The 15125-nt window shown below is 44.5% G+C and overlaps 1 protein-coding gene across 1 annotated transcript in view; it reads left to right on the forward strand.

Annotated features, from left to right (window-relative positions):
* The window catches only part of LOC120918285 (inactive phospholipase C-like protein 2), a 290438-nt gene that overhangs the window by 149287 nt on the left and 126026 nt on the right, over nucleotides 1-15125 (forward strand). Inside the window, exon 2 of the mRNA XM_040329798.1 lies at nucleotides 1613-4093. Within this exon, the coding sequence (XP_040185732.1) occupies nucleotides 1613-4093 (2481 nt within the window). The remainder of the gene's footprint in view (nucleotides 1-1612; nucleotides 4094-15125) is intronic.

Below are 15125 nucleotides of genomic sequence, written 5' to 3' on the forward strand. Positions count from 1 at the left end.
GCAGGCCCACCAGCTGATTCTTCTCTTTTTAATTTCCCGCCACTCTATTCAACTTTTTGTGAAAGGGAAAAAACAAAAACCTTGAATCCAGTGCAGTGAAAAAAAGGGTCCTGCGCCATTTTGGCGCGGATGCAGTGCAATTTGAGCCATACAAAAAATGGTTCTAAATCGTACCGCACAGTCATTGCATAAGATTTGCACAGGAATGCTGTGTGTTTCGCAGCAGTGTGAGCCTAAGCTAAAGCTGGCCATAGAAGGAGTGTTTCCTTTTAAATCAGCCAATTAGCTAATCAAAAAAACAAAACAAATGAACTCCCCCATCTGCACATGTGAGGTAGGAGGGGGAGGGGGGGGATCCTTCCTGCTGCTTTATTGAATTCTGACAGTGATCAATACTGTGGCCAATTGGCTGCATGCGCTGATTGAACACAAATTTTCCAACGGTCCTGATTCGAGAGGAGTCAAATCCTCTCAAATGGGAACACCATAGATGGATCGAAATTTGTATGTTCCTTGCTGAACCAGACAAATTTTAATCCATCTATGGCTAGCTTAAAGTGGATGTAAACAGACTTCCAGATAAAGACCAAAGTCCTTGCTTGAGTGACAGGTTATTTACATATCTCGTGCACTAGCTTGCAGACAAGCACAACTTCTTGTCTATGTATATTCTGATGGCTGTTTACACTGAACTGTGGATCACCCCATATTTTGAAAACATTTAATCAAAACACAGGAAAGACAGCCAATCCTGGGAGAGCTGGACGGGAGGGGAGAGGAGGAGAGGGGAGGGGGATGTGAATTGTGCACTTTACAGAAGCTGTGCTTGTCTGCAAGCTAGTGCATGAGATATGTAAATAACCTGTCACTCAAGCAAGGACTTTGGTCTTTATCTGGAAGTCTGTTTTATTTCACTGAACAATAAAAAGAGGACTGCTCAGCGCTGGATTAACTCTGTGTGGCAAGACTGGGCACAGATGATAGGAAATCGTATTCTCTACATTGTGACATAAAAAAAAAAAAATGTTGGGTTTACATCCACTTTAAGACAATGAATCTCTCATAATGTCCCTGATAACTAACAACTGCAAGAATCTAGTATAAGCAAAGCTGTTCTGAAGCAGTGTTTTTTTTTGGGGGGGGGGGGGTTTATATGAAGAGCTATACATCTACTTGAATCAGAGAAAAGTTTATTAGAAATAAACAGTACGACATTCCAGGATATTCAGTCAGGTTGGATCCATAATAGGGATTTAGCTTTTTACTCATTCTTTTCAGAGTGTTGGATATAGATAAACTTTATCATGATTGTGTCCTAGTTTAAATGAAGGATTGTTTGTCCAGTTAATTGTTTGTGAACATTAGATATTTTTTTATATCTCTGGCCAACTGTAATAATGGCAGTAGACTGGTCTTGTGTAAACATTAGAGATATCCAGTTGACTTTTGATGTGATATCTTGGAAGCTGTTGTTCTGGGTGTATTTATTGCCAAATTAACACATAAAAGCAAGAGCATTGTTGAAACCCACAAAGGGCTTGTCATGTAGGATTGTTTTGTTTTTCTTTTCACTTCACTTACCTTTTTTTTTTTAATGTTTTTTTCCACATAGGATGGATCCCGTCAAAAACAAAAGAAAACAGTGTCCTTCAGCACAATGCCCAACAATCGAAAGATCAACAGCACAGCTGCTTGCATCTCCTTCATGATGGAGGGGTGCGAGATGAAGAAAGTGCGCTCTAACTCCAGGATGTACAATCGTTTTTTCCTTTTAGATCCAGATATGCGTTTTCTACGATGGGAGCCTTCCAAGAAGGAGTCAGAGAAAGCTAAACTGGAAATTAAATCCATTCGTGAGGTGCGTGTTGGAAAGAAAACTCCAGTTTTGAGAAGTAATGGTCTGTCTGATCAGTTCCCAGAAGAATGTGCCTTTTCTATCATTTATGGGGAAAACTATGAATCATTGGACCTTGTGGCAAGTACTGCTGATATTGTCAACACTTGGGTGATGGGTCTCAGGTACTTGGTATCATATGGAAAGCACACTCCGGATGTTGTAGGAGCTAATCAAACAAGTTTAAGAACACTGTGGATCTCATCTTTGTTTGAGATTGCTGATATAGAAAAAAAAGGACAGATTCCATTGTCTAGAGCCATTCAGCTTATCAAGGGACTTAACCCTGGTATGAAGACTTCAACAGTAGAACTAAAATTCAAGGAATTGCAGAAAGTTAGTGATAAATATGGCAGTAATTTTACTTGTGATGTTTTTGTAGAGGCCTACTGTGAACTGTGTACCAGACCAGAGGTATTCTTTTTACTGGTTCAGTTTTCTAGCAATAAAGAGTATTTGGACCTAAAAGATCTGATGATCTTCATGGAAGTGGAGCAAGGTATGGAAGAGGTAAATGAAATTACAGCACTGGAAATCATCAAGAAGTATGAGCCTTCCAAAGAAGGACGTGAAAAAGCATACCTTACAATTGATGGGTTCACCCGTTATCTTCTTTCATTGGACTGTTATATATTTGATCCTCACCATAAAGTGGTATGTCAGGATATGACAAGGCCATTATCACACTACTACATCAACTCTGCTCACAATGCATGCCATCTAGAAGACCACTACTGGGGCACATCCGATATTAGTGGCTATATACAAGCCCTTAGGATGGGATGTCGTAGCATTGAGCTTGTTGTTTGGGATGGCCCAGATAATGAGCCTCTTATCTACCTTGGCGTGTCTGTGGTTTCACAGGTGGCTTTCCGAAGTGTAATAAGTGTAATAGACAAGTATGCATTTGAAGCATCAGAGTACCCATTAATCCTTTGCTTGGTAGTTCATTGCTCTGTTCGACAACAGCGTTTCATGGCCCAGTGCTTAAAAAAGATCATTGGTGACAAACTTTACCTAGATCCAGCATGCCCTGATGAAAACTACTTGCCTTCTCCAGAACAACTGAAAGGCAAGATTCTAATAAAAGGTAAGAAGTTGCCTTCAGATAATTCTGACTCAGAGGGAGATGTAACAGATGAAGATGAAGGAATGGAGATTGCTAGGAGATTGGGTCATGATGATCATGAACATCTTAATGGGGCTGCCAACAGAAAGCTGCGACTCTGTAGAGAACTCTCAGACCAGGTAACTCTGTGCCAGTCCGTAAGGTTTAGGGATTTTGAAAACTCTAAAAGAAACCAAAAATACTGGCACATATGTTCTTTTAACGAGGTTACTGCTAGTCACTTTGCCAATGAATATCCTGAAGAGTTTGTAAAGTACAACAAAAGATTGATCTCAAGGGTCTACCCAAGTTCAATGCGAATAGATTCTAGCAATATGAACCCCCAAGACTTCTGGAAATGTGGTTGCCAGATTGTGGCCATGAACTACCAAACCCCAGGTCTTATGATGGATCTTAATACAGGATGGTTTAGGCAGAATGGAAACTGTGGCTATGTCTTACGACCCTCAATAATGAGGGAAGAAGTATCCTATTTTAGCGCCAATGCAAAGGACTCTTTACCTGGTGTTTCGGCTCAGCTACTTCACCTAAAAATTATTAGTGGCCAAAACCTCCCTAAACCTAAAGGATCAGGAGCAAAGGGAGATGTGGTGGAACCATATGTGTACGTAGAGATACATGGGATACCCGCCGATTGTGCAGAACACCGGACAAAAACAGTAACACAAAATGGGGACAACCCAATATTTGATGACAGCTTTGAGTTTCACATAAACCTTCCAGAGTTGGCTATACTGCGGTTTGTAGTACTAGATGATGACTTCATTGGAGATGAGTTTATAGCCCAGTATACCATCCCATTTGAGTGCCTGCAGACTGGTTTTAGGCATGTTCCTTTACAGTCTTTAACAGGCGAGTTCCTCCAAAATACCACATTGTTTGTCCACATTGCTATCACTAACCGAAGAGGAGGAGGAAAAGCACACAAGAGGGGGCTCTCTGTACGAAAAGGCAAGAAGATTCGTGAATATACATCCACGAAGACTACAGGCATCAAAGCAATTGATGAGGTGTTTAGAACGGCTACTCCTTCCCTTCGAGAGGCCACGGATCTTCGGGAAAATGTTCAGGTAATTCACTTACATATATCTTTGCTTTTACTCCCTTTTCAAAAGCTTTTCAAAACCTCTTCTGGGTAAAATTAAAGCTTTTATGGCTCTGTATACATCAACATTAAATGATCCCTTCCAGTGCGTTTTTATTTCACTATATTCATAGAACCTGTATGTGCTACATTTTTCCTTTCTTGCTCCTACCTTTTAATTAAGCATAAGCTGAATGGGTATTAAAATCTTGCTGTGCTCTCTATGAGTCCAATGCAGAGTTTTTGAATTGCTGTTCTGTAATTAGAACATGCTAACACTGGATTATTCTGCAAGTGAAACTCAAGCCTGTCCTAAGGTAACCTTGGCTGCAGCATCCAGTGAGATTGGTGCGCATCATTGAGTGACATTTAACCACTTCCATACCGGGCCTATTTTGGCACTTCTCTCCTACATGCATAAATCATATTTTTTTTGTTAGAAAATTACTCAGAACCCCCAAACACTATATATGTTTTTTTAGCAGACACCCTAGGGAATAAAATGCCGGCCATTACAACTTTTTATCTCGCACATAATTTGCGCAATAATTTTTCAAACGCCTTTTTTTGGGGAAAAAACGGTTTTGTGAATTAAAAAATAACAAAACAGTAAAGTTAGCCCAATTTTTTTGTATAATGTGAAAGATGAAGTTACGCCGAGTAAAAAGATGCCTAACATGTCACGCTTTAAAATTGCGCACACTCATGGAATGGCGCCAAACGTCAGTACTTAAAAATCTCCATAGGCGTCGCCTTTTTTTTTTTTTTACAAGTTACAAATTTAGAGTTACAGAGGAGCTCTAGTGCTAGAATTGTTGCTGGCGCTCTAACGCACGCGGCGATATCTCACATGTGTGGTTTGAACGGCGTTTACATATGTGGGCGGGACTTGCGTATGTGTTCGCTTCTAAGCGCGAACTACCGGGGATAGGGGCGTTTAAATTTTTTTTATTTTTTATTTTACTCAATTTCTTTTATTTTTTACACTTTTTTTGACATTTTTTTTTTTTTTTTGATCACTTTTATTCCTATTACAAGTAATGTAAACATCCCTTGTAATGGGAATGGTTCGTGACAGGTACTCTTTATGGAGAGATGCAGGGTCAATAAGACCCCACATCTCTCCTCCAGGCTGGAAAGCATTAGATTGTGAAAAAAAATTCACCGATCTAATGCTTTCAGCCGCGATTGCGGCTGTGTTTACATTCCAGGACCCGGGCGTGATGTCATAACATCGCGCCCGGGCCTCCGACGATCATAGAGATGAATGGTGACCATCTGGTCACCAGTCTCCTCTATGGTTTCCATCAGTCGCCGGCGGATCGTTTCTCCGGGTCTCCGATAGCAAAGGAGAGCCCGGAGAAGCACCTCCCGCCGCCTATAAGAACGATCAAGCGGCGGAACCGCCGCTATGATCGTTCTTATGGTGCAGGGATTCGCCGGCTGAAGAGATGGATATCTGAATGATGCCTGTGGCTGCAGGCATCTTTCAGATATCCCCACTGAAAGTCCAGGACGTCATATGACGTCCTTGGGCTGGAAGTGGTTAAAGAGCACCTGTCACAACTGCAGATGCAGGATCCTCATTTTCCCTTTATGCACCTTTTAGTTTTAAACAAAAAAGAACTGTGCACCTTGTAGATGATTGCCCATTTTCATAAATAAGGACTTTTGTCAACTAATGTGAGAACTTTATCTGAGAGTCAACCTCTATGAGTTTTATAAGGAGCGTGCACATCAAAAGCCGCTTACTTTTTCAGACAATTTGAACAGGTAGCGGAGGGGGTGGTGGTGGGGGGGCTTGTTCTAGAGCTACCTGCTTGCTGAATTTTTACCTGCTCTACAGGGCTGTCTTAATGAGAGGGCACACCTGGGCACTGCCCAGGGGCCCCAGCTGCATAGGGGGCTCCTGCACTTTGCCCAAAGCAGCTGGTCCTTGAGTCCACGCTGCCCCACGATGGCACTAAGAGTGATGGATATACAGGGGAGGCTGGCAGCGGAGCGCCATGCAGTGCAGAATGATACCTATTATTTCACAGCCAGCAGGGAGGGGAAGGACCGGAGCGCCAATGATGCTCTGACCCCGCCCCATGCAGCTTGAATGCTCGGGACTCGAAGGAAAGGGATGTAGAGAGGCCATAGTGTAGGGATGTAGTGGGGTCACAGGGGTATCTTGTGGTATATGGTTACAGTGCTGGGAGGAATATCTGGTGTGTAGAGGGGTCAGAGTGCTGGAGGGACATCAGGGGTGTAGAGGGGTCAGAGTGCTGGGGAGATATCTGAGGTGTAAAGGGGTTAGAGTGCTGGGGGGATATTTGGGATGTAGAGGGGTCAGAGTGCTTGGTGGATATCTGGGGTGTAGAGGGGTCGGAGTCCAGGGGGGGATATCTGGGGTGTAGAGGGGTCAGAGTGCTTGGTGGATATCTGGGGTGTAGAGGGGTCAGAGAGCTGGGGGATATCTGGGGTGTAGAGGGGTCAGAGTGCTGGGGGAATTTCTGGGGTGTAGAGGGGTCAGCATGCTGTGGGGATATCTGGGGTGTAGAGGGGTCAGAGTGCTGTGTGGATATCTGGGGTGTAGAGGGGTCAGCATGCTGGGGGGATATCTGGGGTGTAGAGGGGTCAGAGTGCTGGGTGGATATCTGGGGTGTAGAGGGGTCAGCGTGCTGGGGGGATATCTGGGGTGTAGAGGGGTCAGCGTGCTGGGGGGATATCTGGGGTGTAGAGGGGTCAGCGTGCTGGGGTGTAGAGGGGTCAGAGTGCTGAGGGGGTATCTGGGGTGTAGAGGGGTCAGAGTGCTGAGGGGGTATCTGGGGTGTAGAGGGGTTAGAGTGCTGAGGGGGTATCTGGGGTGTAGAGGGGTCAGAGTGCTGAGGGGGTATCTGGGGTGTAGAGGGGTCAGAGTGCTGAGGGGGTATCTGGGGTGTAGAGGGGTCAGAGTGCTGAGGGGGTATCTGGGGTGTAGAGGGGTCAGAGTGCTGAGGGGGTATCTGGGGTGTAGAGGGGTCAGAGTGCTGGGTGGATATCTGGGGTGTAGAGGGGTCAGAGTGCTGAGGGGGTATCTGGGGTGTAGAGGGGTCAGCATGCTGGGGGGATATCTGGGGTGTAGAGGGGTCAGCATGCTGGGGGGATATCTGGGGTGTAGAGGGGTCCGAGTGATGTGTGGATATCTGGGGTGTAGAGGGGTCAGCGTGCTGGGGGGATATCTGGGGTGTAGAGGGGTCAGCGTGCTGGGGTGTAGAGGGGTCAGAGTGCTGAGGGGGTATCTGGGGTGTAGAGGGGTCAGAGTGCTCGGGAGACATCAATCTAGCAGATACAGTATATTAAATGCACAGGACAGCATTGTTACTTTATGTATGTAGTATTTTTCCCACTGTTTCTTTGCTGTACAGAATGTTTGTTCATGTAGTTAATGCGAAGCTCCACCCAAAAGGGGAAGCTCTGCTTGTCTGTCTCCTACCTACTTGATGTCTGTCTCCATTGTAGGGGCCCCAGAGCATTACTTTGCCCAGGGGCCCATGATGCTATTAAGACGGCCCTGCTGCTCTATGAAAGTATTGCACAGATTTGCCCCGAAGCGCCTCTTCTGGGTTCCCCCACTGGCACTGTTGTCTCCTTTATGTTTGCCCCATAGCACACTGCAAACACAGTATGACTCAGCCTCACCCCCGGCTCCCTCCTCACAGGATTTGATTGACTGCAGCAGGAGCCAATGGCTTCCACTGTTGCCTCTGTGTCCTGAGGGAAGAAGAACAGAGACCAGTGCCGCTGTAGACGGGCACAGCGTTGAAACAAGATAGAACTCAGGTAAGTGTTTAGGGAGGTTAGGGAACAATACAAGTAGTGGGACATTTTTTATCTTAATGCGGGGAATGCATTAGGGTGAAAAATGAATTCGCTTTATAACCACTTTAAAAAAGCTTAACCTCTTCCGGACCACCCCACGTACATTTACTGCAGCAGGGCGGCCCATCTGCGGGAAAATTGTACGTGATTCGCGCCCCGGCGGTGATTGGATTTGATTCAGGACCAATCAATCATCAGATCCAGGCCAATGAATGGCAGAATCTCCTGTGCCTGTGTAATGTAAACACAGGCACGGGAAATTCTGCAATCTTCTCTCCTAGAGTCCCTTTCGGTTCCATTATGAGAGAAGCCAGCATCTACAGTGAGCACTACACTGACACCAGAACACATCCTTAGGCACATTTAACCCCTTGATCGCCCCCCAGTTAACTCTTTCACTCCCTGTCACAGTGCCACTAGGTACAGGGTACAGATTTTTTACCAATCACTAGATATCGTTAACGTCAGTCCCAGATAGGGTCAGGGTACCCACCATATATTCCCTAATACAGTTTTAACCCCCTTATCACCTCTTCACTGCCCTGTTACAGTGTCATTAGTACAGTGTACAGATCTTTTTTTCTGATCACTGAATTAGTGTCACGGGTGACGCTGGTTAGCATTAGCGTCAATCCCAGACAGCGTCAGATTGTCCGCCACATATTCACTAATACATTTTAACCTTTTTATTGCCAGTAACACTAACACACACAGTATACACCTCCATTACTATTATAGTCTGAACGGAGCAATATCTTTGATCCGATCAGATCTTTACTAGCATCCCCAATAGTATAGTATTCCCAAAACCGCAGCGTTAGCAGGATCAGCCCGACACCTGCCAGCACCTGCGTTTAGCACCTCCCCCCCTCCAACAAGTACAGTGTCAGTAGATCACTGTCACTTCCGATACACGGTGCACAAAGCCACAGCGTTAGCTGAGTCAGGCCTTTTCTCTGCTAGCAATTACATTTTTTGTAACGTTTCAAACAGTCTAAAATGTCGATCGAAAGGTACACTAGTGAAGAGGCCTACAGGATACTGATCATGACAGATGAGAGTGATGGGGAGTTCTCACTGTCAGAATCAGGCTCAGAACACAAACCTGTAGACAGCAGTGGCACCCTGATAGCTAGCTCTGACCATGGAGTAGAGGTCCCTGCTAACCTGACCCCGTTCTCAGGTTGCTGAGGTGCTACAATCGCATGATGCTCGTATGCAGCAGAGTGCCAGTACTAGTGCCGCTCTACCTTCTGGTGAGCACCAGCGACCTAGTACATCCTGGTCGTAGACAAACCAGTACTGCAGTAACACTTGGTGATGTGGCGAGTCCCATAAGTGGGGTGGCTAGCGCAAGTAGTGTCCCGCAGCTACCAAGAATTCAACCACAGACCCATTGTGCCCTTCATGATGCGCTTGCAAATCCTGATTGGCAGCCCACAGACTTCCCCCATTCACTGGCCAACCCAGAATTCAGGTGGAAACTTGAAATTTCCTCGTCGTGTTTCTCGTCGGGCTGGTTTACGATGAGAAACACATTCGTGTGTATGCTTGGAAACCCGCGCATGCTCAGAATAAAGTATGAGACGGGAGCGCACCTTCGGTAAAAGTAGCGTTCGTAATGGAGATAGCACATTTGTCACGCTGTAACAGACTGAAAAGCGCGAATCGTCTCTTACCAAACTTTTACTTAACCACTTAACGACCGCCGCACGACGATATATGTCGGCAGAATGGCACGGCTGGGCAGATGGACGTACCGGCACGTCCTTTACATCTACCCAGCCGTGAGTCGCGCGCCCGCGTCCCGGTCCGAAGCACCGGGACCGCGAGACCCGCAGACCCGATCGCCGCTGGGGTCCCGCGATCGGTCCCCGAAACTGAAGAACGGGGGGAGCCGCGTGTAAACACGGCTTCCCCGTGCTTCACTGTGGCGGCTGCATCGATCGTGTCATCCCCTTTATAGGGAGACGCAATCGATGACGTCACTCCTACAGCCACACCCCCCTACAGTTGTAAACACACACTAGGTAAAACATAACCCCTTCAGCGCCCCCTGTGGTTAACTCCCAAACTGCAATTGTCATTTCCACAATAAAGAATGCATTTTAAATGCATTTTTTTGCTGTGAAAATGACAATGGTCCCAAAAGTGTCCGCCATAATGTCGTAGTCACAAAAAAAATCGATGATTGCCACCATTAGTAGTAAAAAAAATAATAATAGTAAAAATGCAATAAAACTATCCCCTATTTTGTAAACGCTATAAATTTTCCGCAAACCAACATGCAGTAACATGAGATTAGCAGCCCCAAGGGTGGCGCCAGTGGAATCGAACTTCCCCTTTATAGTGCCGTCGTACGTGTTGTACGTCACCGCATTTGAGAACGAGATTTTGTCTTGACAGTGTGTACGCAAAGAAAGCTTGTCAAGATTCTTGACAAGCCTGACAAGAAACTCGTCGAGGGAAACGATAATTCATTTACGACGAGTTCCTCGGTTGTGTGTATGAGGCCTCATTTGTTGCAACAATTTTTTGGAAAATTTTATTTTTTCAATTCTCAAAACTTTGTGACAAAAAGCAAGATCTGCAAAATACTCAAATGCATCTCAGCAAATAGTTTGGGGTGTCTACTTTCCGAAAAATTGTCATTTGGGGAGGTTTTTTGCTTTCTTGACATTTCAGGGCCTCTGAAACTGTAATAGCCAGTGAGGGAGTGAAATTTGCAATTTACGCCCTTAGAAATCTTGAAGGCGGTGCTGGATTTTTGGGGTCCTGTATGCAGCTAGGCTCCCAAAAAGTCTCACACATGTGGTATCCCTGTACTCAGGAGAAGCAACAGAATGTATTTTGGGGTGTAATTCCACATATTTATTTTTTCTTGTCATATTTCAATCACTTGTGACCAAAAAATGAAATATTCAATGGGCTCAACATGCCTCTTCACAAATTCCTTAGGGTGTCTACTTTCCAAAAAGGGGTAATTTGAAAGGGGGGGGGGGGTGGTTGTACTGCCCTGCCATTTTAGCAAGAAATGAGATGGGCCGACAGAAAGTAAAGCTGTGTAAATTCCAGTAAACCTACCATAGTTTGTAGACTCTACAACTTGTGCGCAAACCAATAAATATCCGCTTATTGAGATTTTTTTTTTTTTACCAAAGGCATGTAGCTGAATACAATTTGGCCTAAATGTATGACAGAAATTTAGTTTATTGGATATTTTTTATAACAGAAAGTAGAAAATATAATTTTTTTAAAAGATTTTCAAGCTTTTTTCATCTTAATTGCAAAAAATAAAAATCCAATTGGTGATCAAATACCACCAAAAGAAAGCTATATTTGTTGGAAAAAAGGGAGATCAATTTTGTTTGGGTACAGCCTTGCATGACCGCGCAATTACCAGTTAAAATAGCGCAGTGCCAAATTGCAAAAAATGCTCTGGTCATGAAGGGCGTGAAACCTTTCGCAGCGGAAGAGGTTAAAGTGGAACAACACTGTATCCAAGTACCACAAACCAAAAACACTAGCATTTCTTCTTGAGTATAGGCAGATGATTCATGTAGAATTTACTTCCTGGAATCCATCTATCCTTTGCTCAGGCATGCAGGCAGGAAGGTGTGCTTAGCTAAGAACACCACCCCCTCTTCCTGAAAACTCCTAGGATGTATGACATAATTTGCAGTAACTGAAGGAATGTGAAAAAAAAAATGATATATACTTTCATAGCTATTTATTAATGCTTGCCCCATAAGAATTAAAAATAGTCAATGAAGATTGAGAGAATAAAGGTTCCGCTTTAAAGAAAAAACAGAAACAAAAGATGGGTAAATTGTACTTTAGTTCTTGTGTTTATATACACTTTACATAGTATACTTTGTATTAAAATGCATATAAATTAGTATAAACATATTAAATAGAATAATAAAGGCAATAAGAGATGATATAACAATATTCATATTTATGGATAACGATATCATTCAGGGCTGGACTGGGACAAAAATTTGGCCCTGGACTTCATCCAGACTGGCCCACTTTGACAGGTCTCTCCCATGGCGGCTGGACAACTCCCGCACCCCCCAACCCCTCTCTCCCCCTTCACTAGCCAGTGGAGAAGCTAGACATTATTTCACCCCGGGAAAAGAATCAGTTTGGTGCCCCCCATTATGGGACAATATTAGGCAGAAGTGAGAAACTCCCAGGCCATAGCTGTTGAGTCAGTTGTCTGTCCCCTTCCCCATGCTCGTCTGTCGTCGTTCCTGCTCCTTGCTCCTCTGGTCCTCCCCCTGCTTCTCTATTCTCCCCAGGTGAGCGCTGCAGGGAGGGAGAGGAGGTGAGAGCGCTGCGGGAATGGAGGGACAGAGGAGCGGAGGGGGGCGGCGGTCTGCTGTCACTGAAGCCGGCCCACTGAGCAATCGGCCCATCGGGAAACTCCCTGTAGTCCCAATGGCCAGTCCATCCCTGATATCATTTAAAGCGGGAGTTCACCCGAAATTTTTTTTTTAACATTAGATTGAGACTAATTTTAGTAACCAGAATCGGGTGTTCTTTTTAAAAAGAATGCAGTACTTACCGTTTTAAAGATCGATGTTCTCCCGCCGCTTACGGGTATGATCTTCGGGACTGGGCGTTCCTATTTGATTGACAGCCTTCCGACGGTCGCATACAGCGCGTCACCAGTTGCCGAAAGAAGCCGAACGTCGGTGCGGCTCTATACGGCGCCTGCGCACCGACGTTCGGCTATTTTCGGGAACTTGTGACGCGCTGTATGCGACCGTCGGAAGGCTGTCAATCAAATAGGAACGCCCAGTCCCGCAGCCCATACCCGGAAGCGGCGGGAGAACATCGATCTCTAAAAAGGTAAGTACTGCATTCATTTTAAAAAAAAACACCCGATTCTGCTTACTAAAATTAGCCTCAAACTAATGTTAAAAATGTATATTTTGGGTGAACCTCCACTTTAAGATGAAATTTCATGTTAAACCGCTTATGCTGCTGTTGATTTTTTTTTACCTAACTGGCAATCTTTTCTGCAGACTCAGTTTTTACTATTGAACAAGTCTGTTTCTTCTATTGTATGATATAAGAACATTCACACAACAAATTGTGTGAATAGTCATTGCAATTATCCAATCGTGCAGATTAAATAAGTAATCAGGGATTTTCTTTTTACATGATTGGATAATTGAAGTGAAGCTTCCCACACATAAACAATCTCCCATCATTTAGTAAATCATCCTCATTATCTACGTTAATTAACAAGTTTTTATATTATTTCTTCTTTCAGTATCTGGAAATATTATTTTTCCAAGGTTTATAGATAAGGGGTGGGGACAAGGGACAGTGGCTAAAGCTGATCCTCTAACATTCCCTCCCCCCAAAAGGGGCGATTGTTGGACTATCTCGGTACTGGGTAAGAAATGACATACATATAAATATAAAATATTAGTACATTTTATTACATAAAATTGTTGAACAAAGAATACAGGATAAAAATTGGAAAAACAGGGCCTCAGGGATACCCCCGGGCAAATTCTGTTATTACAAACATATAGACTGGTCTATGCCTCGACTAGTTTTGCGGTATAATCGCTTCCTCAAGAGAACCAATCTATAAAGCAAATAAATACAATTAATATTAAGCAAACATAATAATAATTCAACAATAGCCATAATAATACCAGGGCTCAAAATTTCAAGTCCTGAGCTACCAGCCAGGCCTCAGTGGTTACTCGCCACCAGTTGCCCCACCCAACCCCTACCATGTCCTGCCCCTAGACATGCCCTCATAAATTATCTCATGAAATGACACTTAAATGTTTTATGCAAAATTAAGTTATAAAAATAAATATTAACAACAACTTTATCCGTGCCCAAAAAATGCAGCCTGCCCATGTCTACAAGTGCAGCCCTGTGTCCCCAGTGCAGCCTACCTGTTCTGGGTAAGAGAGGAGAGGCGAGGAGGAGCCGCCGCCTGGTTGTTCAGAGCGCGGTGAACATAACGGCTTTCAATTCAATAGCTGTGTTCCCCGCAAGCCGTCATATACAGCCCCTCCTCCCCTTGTCCGGGAAGCTTTGATAGACAGATCACCCGTCCAATCCTGGGATGGGTGATCTGTCTATCAAAGTGCCCAGACAAGGGGGAGGAGCTGTATATGACGGCGAGTGACAGGGAACACAGCTATTGAATTGAAAGCTATTATGTTCCCCGCACTCTGAACAACCAGGCGGTGGCGACTCTTCTCTCTTCCCCGAAGATCACTCCTTGCTCGCCGCCCCCTGCTCCCAGGCAGCCCACACTCGCCAGTCCTCAAAATCCACTCGCAAAATGCGAGCAGGCGAGTGGAAATTTTGAGGGCTGATAATACAATACAATAGAAAGGGATAATATAGAGGGAAGTAGCTTACCCATAGTTGGGTGGTGATGTGTGGCATCAGGCCCCCCAAGTAAAATAACCCCCCCGCGGCGGACAAGGGGGATAATGCAGAAAACTCTAGATGGAGGCATGGAATAGGTAAGAATTCAAGTAAAGAACAAAGTCAAGGAGAGAAGGGACACCCCCCTCCCCCACTCCCTCTTCCTCTCTTCCTCCACGGGTGTCCCTTCTCTCCTTGACTTTGTTCTTTACTTGAATTCTTACCTATTCCATGCCTTCATCTAGAGTTTTCTGCATTATCCCCCTTGTCCGCCGCGGGGGGGGTTATTTTACCTGGGCGGCCTGATGCCACACATCACCACCCAACTATGGGTAAGCTATTTCCCTCTATATTATCCCTTTCTATTGTATTGTATTATTATAGCTATTGTTGAATTATTATTATGTTTGCTTAATATTGTATTTATTTGCTTTATAGATTGGTTCTCTTGAGGAAGCGGTTATACCGCAAAACTAGTCGAGGCATAGACCAGTCTATATGTTTGTAATAACAGAATTTGCCCGGGGGTATCCCTGAGGCCCTGTTTTTCCAATTTTTATCCTGTATTCTTTGTTCAACAATTTTATGTAATAAAATGTACTATTATTTTATATTTATATGTATGTCATTTCTTACCCAGTACCGAGATAGTCCAATAATCGCCCCTTTTGGGGGAGGGAATGTTAGAGGATCAGCTTTAGCCACTGTCCCTTGTCCCCACCCCTTTTCTATATATCAACCTGGATGATGGTACACTCTTA

This window comes from Rana temporaria, chromosome 12 (assembly GCF_905171775.1).
Source record: "Rana temporaria chromosome 12, aRanTem1.1, whole genome shotgun sequence".
NCBI classification, from domain to species: Eukaryota; Metazoa; Chordata; class Amphibia; order Anura; family Ranidae; genus Rana; species Rana temporaria.